This window comes from Triturus cristatus, chromosome 4_1 (genome assembly GCF_964204655.1).
Source record: "Triturus cristatus chromosome 4_1, aTriCri1.1, whole genome shotgun sequence".
In the NCBI taxonomy this organism is placed as follows: Eukaryota; Metazoa; Chordata; class Amphibia; order Caudata; family Salamandridae; genus Triturus; species Triturus cristatus.
In genome coordinates, this window is record NC_140585.1 from 699,239,172 (window position 1) to 699,245,171 (window position 6,000).

General features: G+C 38.3%; 1 protein-coding gene across 11 annotated transcripts in view; it reads right to left on the reverse strand.

Annotated features, from left to right (window-relative positions):
* The window catches only part of FOXP2 (forkhead box P2), a 261,057-nt gene that overhangs the window by 47,212 nt on the left and 207,845 nt on the right, over positions 1 to 6,000 (reverse strand). For all 11 annotated transcript variants that reach the window (XM_085653162.1, XM_085653168.1, XM_085653166.1 and 8 more), the window contains one exon: positions 3,685 to 3,848. In XM_085653162.1, the coding sequence (XP_085509288.1) occupies positions 3,685 to 3,848 (164 nt within the window). The remainder of the gene's footprint in view (positions 1 to 3,684; positions 3,849 to 6,000) is intronic.

A 6,000-nucleotide genomic window follows, 5' to 3' on the forward strand; every position in this document is an offset into this window, starting at 1 on the left:
AGTGTTAGAGCAGTGCTAATCTCAATGGCACAGACTCCTGCTATTCTACTTCAGATTTGATTACTACTTCTCTATTATTTACAACAGGTAATGATTTCCAAAACAGCCCTTTTTTACGTTTTGAAAAATTTACAGCCAAAAACTGATTAGAGCAGACCATCTCCTTGCATGTGTCAAGACGTATACACTAAAGGAAAGGCGATGGCGATTATCAAGACACTGGCGGTTAAACTGAAAGCTTAACAGTGAACAAACTCTGCAAAGAATTGAGAAGTCCCACAAACATGTATGTCAGATTTGAAATAGACTTTCAAAAAGTCTCATTATAGAACTGGGACCTAAATAAAGTGAAATTAAATTACTAGGAAAAGTACAATCGGAAATAAAACTGCTGAACAGTTGTAAAAGAGGATACTTTAGAGGGATTCAAATATATTTAATTCTGTCATTTGTAAAAAAAAATATTATATATTATATATATATATATATATATATATATAGAGAGAGAGAGAGAGAGAGAGATCTATATATCTATATAGATAGATAGATATATAGATAGATAGATAGATAGATAGATAGATAGATAGATGGATATCTCTATATATCTATATTTATCTATCTATATATCTATATCTATATCTATATATAGAGGCAGGTCCATGGAGCGCACTTCTTCAATACGTCTTTGCCTCTGAGGAAGAAGCTTTCCAATGCTTCGAAACGCGTCAGGCTGGAGAATGCTGTTGAACTGCTAAAGCATTCGATGTCTCTGCGCCTCTTGTACCAATAAAGGGCTTGCACCTATGAACAGTGTAAGAGTGCTTCCCAATTCAAGGGCAACCTTTGGAGCGACGACATATTGGCGGCGGTCCCAGCCGCCGGGAGAGCGCCACCCCATAGCAGGGGAGCAGGAGGTCTGGTAAATATCAGATCTCTAACTGGGGACACTGTGACGGTTGAGAGAGGAGCACGGACATCGAGGCCCATCTGTGGGCTTGGATTTGGCGGCAGGTTAATCATGCGGGGACTGATCTACATCAGCATGGACTACATGGCCCAGCATTCCTCGCTCCTATCACGAGGAGTGATCTATTCAGGCCGGGTTTTCGGGCATACTTATGACCCAACATCCTTTGCTCCAAGCGGGAGGAGTGGCCCATCCAGGGCGGACCATTTTGCATTTTAAGAGGCAGGTCCACGGAGCGCACTTCTTGAACACGTCTTTGCCTCTGAGGAAGAAGCTTTCCAATGCTTCGAAACGCGTCAGGCTCGAGAATGCTGTTGAACTGCTAAAGCATTCGATGTCTCTGCGCCTCTTGTACCAATAAAGGGCTTGCACCTATGAACAGTGTAAGAGTGCTTCCCAATTCAAGGGCAACCTTTGGAGCGACGACATATTGGCGGCGGTCCCAGCCGCCGGGAGAGCGCCACCCCATAGCAGGGGAGCAGGAGGTCTGGTAAATATCAGATCTCTAACTGGGGACACTGTGACGGTTGAGAGAGGAGCACGGACATCGAGGCCCATCTGTGGGCTTGGATTTGGCGGCAGGTTAATCATGCGGGGACTGATCTACATCAGCATGGACTACATGGCCCAGCATTCCTCGCTCCTATCACGAGGAGTGATCTATTCAGGCCGGGTTTTCGGGCATACTTATGACCCAACATCCTTTGCTCCAAGCGGGAGGAGTGGCCCATCCAGGGCGGACCATTTGGCATTTTAAGAGGCAGGTCCACGGAGCGCACTTCTTGAACACGTCTTTGCCTCTGAGGAAGAAGCTTTCCAATGCTTCGAAACGCGTCAGGTTCGAGAATGCTGTTGAACTGCTAAAGCATTCGATGTCTCTGCGCCTCTTGTACCAATAAAGGGCTTGCACCTATGAACAGTGTCAGAGTGCTTCCCAATGCAAGGGCAACCTTTGGAGCGAAAATATATATATATATATCCTTGTATTAGATTACTTGGGAGCTTGGCCATTGCTGTTTAGTAAATAGAAAACTGCAGAATTGACAACACGGATTAAGGCTAGGCATTTCTAAAGCAACATTCACATCTGAAACTCACAATACATCAATTTTTAATTATTTTCCTCTTTCGGCTCCATTAAAAAGATGGTAGGGGGAAGATTTTAAAGTAATTAATGATATAGTTAGCTGCTAAATATTAATAGACATCATAGTATTGCATAAAATATAACATATAAACCTTGCCAATACAGACCCACCAGTAATTAAAGTTGAATATCTAATTATGATGATTTATATAACAGAAAAATTTCGTTTTTACTAGCTTCTGCTAGACTGTGGGTTAAAAGTCAAACTTTACCTTTTACAGTTCGTATAAATCGGCCAACTCCCTACCGCGGTGAAAAAAGCATGAATGGTTTAAAGGCAAGGAATTTTCTGTAAAGAATACTAAAATGAATTGCCATATTCACTAGTTCAAGAAAATGTGCAACAATGCTACTATTTGTGCTTGGGTATACCAGTGGCTTTGAAAGGGTACAACCAAAGTTAGATACTTAAAATTTAGATTTGGGAAACAATTTTCCGAAATTTTATTGCCCTGTGTCTTAAGACTTTAACTCATGTTCCCAAATAATTGCCATACAAAAGATCAGCATTTACTTTGCAGAATGCAGAGCGTCTACTGTCCGAAGCATTTGGAAAGTGCAGTTGTAGTCTCTATATTGTAATGCATTCATTTATACAAAATATTTCACATCATGTTGCCCCTGATAAAATACAGAACATGTGAGATAACGCAGTATTTATTTTACCTATGTGGCAAGGAACGTAGCAAACCCCGATTACCCCAGTACTTTTTATATAATGATCTTTGTCCATTGGTAAAAATTCAACACACTGACAATCCATATTGTTAGCTCGGTTATTTGATAAGAAATTGAACCATTTTCTCCACTTGTAAAATATGGACACTAAAACTACAGTTGATGCACAATTTGCTATTTTTTTTATCGTCGATACAGCATTAGTAATATCTTTGTTACACAAGCAAAAGATGTGTTAAATATTTTTGAAAATTGTTCTACAATCTGTTTATCATTTTTGGCATGGTGAAAAGATAGGTATACAATATGAACTTCAGCTAAATCACTAGGTGACCGCCTCACAAAGGCATTCTAGAGTATATAAAGGTGACCTCCTGTAGCGCTCTTTTATGTACTCTAATATTCCACTAAGAATTAGCACCAAAACATCTACACTGAAATAAAAATTAAACAATGCAGAATATTTCTATATGGTTAGTACAAATGGAAAGGACTGTGCCCTCTTTGTACTTTTCTTAGAAAAACGTGGAATGTTTTGGGACAATTCATCATGCTATATAAGAAAGAGTATGTAAATGAGTACTGTTGTAGTGTTCCTTCCTTATTGATATGTGATTTTCTGAATCATGCCCTGTTTGTTTCATTCTCAATAAACATATATGGCAAAATTACTACAAAAGTTCATATACTCACTCTTTTCCGAGCCCAAAGTTTAAGTAAACGTACCCACGGAGATGAGAACTCATTTACATTTCAACAACTTGTGATTGTACTTTTTAATTATTTAATGTTCATAGCTTTATTTGAAATAAAACAACTGTGAATTTAGTTATTAAAATGATTATTTTGTACTTATATGTCTTTGTATGTTAGCTTTCTACTAAGCACTTACATATGGGGCTGAGGAGAACAGCCCGGGCTGATATTCCCGTTGCTGTCGATGTGATCCAGTGAACCGTTCAAGTCTTCGTGAACTGCCTGCAGTAAACCAGTGGGTGTGTTGTTCAACAAGCCGGGATTACCAAGCAATGGTAAACTACTCTCTGCCAATGCGGCCTTATAAAGGAAATAAATTGACATATTAAACAAAAAAAAACACCTAACCAACTATCAACAACTACAGCAACGCAAGCAGTTAGTCATGCATTAAAATGCATTCTATTGTATACAATCATATTAATGATTTTTTTTAATTTACAAAAACAGTACAAAAACATAGTGTTCAAAGTATGGATTTTAGAAGCACACATTTGTAATCAATACATTTCTCACATTAACTGCTGTTAATTGGCAGTAAATACTGTCAAATGTAATCTGTATTTTGTAATAAATATTTCTGAAATTAACAGCAGTAATATAGCCGCCATGTACCTCTTCCCACAGTTCCCATGTTCAAAGAAACATTTTAAAGCACCCCTATCCTTCATATTTTACTTTTCTGACTACATGCACAAGTACACCTTTCTGTGCCACATTTCTGCTGCTTTTAGACATTCCCCCATATCATCTCTCGCGACAGCCCTGTGCCGAGACAGATTTTCACTATTATAGTTGAAGATATTTATAAAATACAGAAATCTTCCACACACCAGCCACTCCAAGGGAGGTTCATCCCGACCATTACTCTCTAAGCCTTGAAAAAGCCCCAGGCCTGAGTGCCAAGAGGGGGTGAAACACGCATTGAATATCTTCTGCATGCACTGTGGTTCCAACTTTGGAACCCCACAGATATGAAGAAAAAATAAAGAAACATATTGCAATTATTCAAGATTACAAACTCCTTGAATATATTGGAACTACAAAGCGGCAGAATAAACCCCGATTTAGTTTTGTTCTCCACTCTCATGGAGACCTTTGAGGAAAGTGGGAGTTTACAGCCATCAAAGGTAATGTGAAAACTTCATTTGGAAGTTGGTGTAATCCTACATGTATCAATAGAAGTGAAAGTCACATTTTCCAGCTTTACCAGGACTAAATATTCAAAGATGTATTCCACACCGTGATTCTGCAGCTTCACCATTTTAAAACATTTGTGTGTAAGTATACTCAAGACCTGCAAGGAATATCAAGTGTATTACTCATCACTGTCAGACAAAAAATAGGCCCAGGCACCAAACTAAAAGTGGCCCACATTCTCAAAGCAAATAACTAAAAATTGATAATATCACAGAAATCATCAGTAAAAACCAGCCCACCTGGCCATAAAACTGGCCCACAACTTCTAAAGAAAATCCACACACACTGATCTGCCAGACCAGTCCATCGGGCACTGCCTGATTGCCATATCGGCCAGTCCGACCCTAAAGTTAATTGGCCTTAACGAAGAACATACTTTGATACAGAAATCTATTTCTTATAACATAATGCAAAAATGCCCAGCATGGATTTGGGACTTCAGTGTTACCCACTGAACGTCACAGAAATAACATGACCTTAATATCATATCACAATGATCATGGATGTTCACAGTTTAATTACCTCAGTAAGACACATGGATAACATACCACCTCTAAAATCTCTTCTTATCGCTTAATCAGATGGCCTATGCTGTAACTTCATAATGCTGCCAGAGTTGATTTACGATGGCCAATCTTCACATTTTAAGAATAATTATAACTATAGTATACATGTATTGTGATCAGGTTTGCTCCCTCCTATGTCAAAAAAATTTACAGGTTTTGAGTGGGTGCACACTTTACTCAATGGACATCTTGAATCAAAAGAACAGAAGAAACTAACAAAAGAAAAACATTGTTGGTATGTGACTATATTTTTGAAGAAGAGAGACATGCTTAAAAAGGAAAATATAATCATTTTTTCTCAGTTACACCTTTTAGTGAGTTATGAGTGAACCAATTTCAGTAATAATATGTGCTGCAGCTTCCAGTAGTTTTCAAATTGAAATTACGCATTTCATGAGAAGGAAGGGGCATATTTAGAGTACATATGGTTGTACTCTCATAATACAATGTTACATAAATTGCCCCAAAACCAACCTCTGCGAACGATATGAAAGTGAAATATTCAGGGAATTTTCATTTACATTTAGCACAAATAGGAAAGGTTGTGCCCTCTTGCGCTTTTACCAATAGGGAATTGGACATTTGGGGCCAATTGTCAAATACATCACTACTAAAAAGATATTCACTGCCAACTCAAAAAGGGAAACTAAAAGAGGTCCTTATTTTTCAAAATCTTAAATTTAACA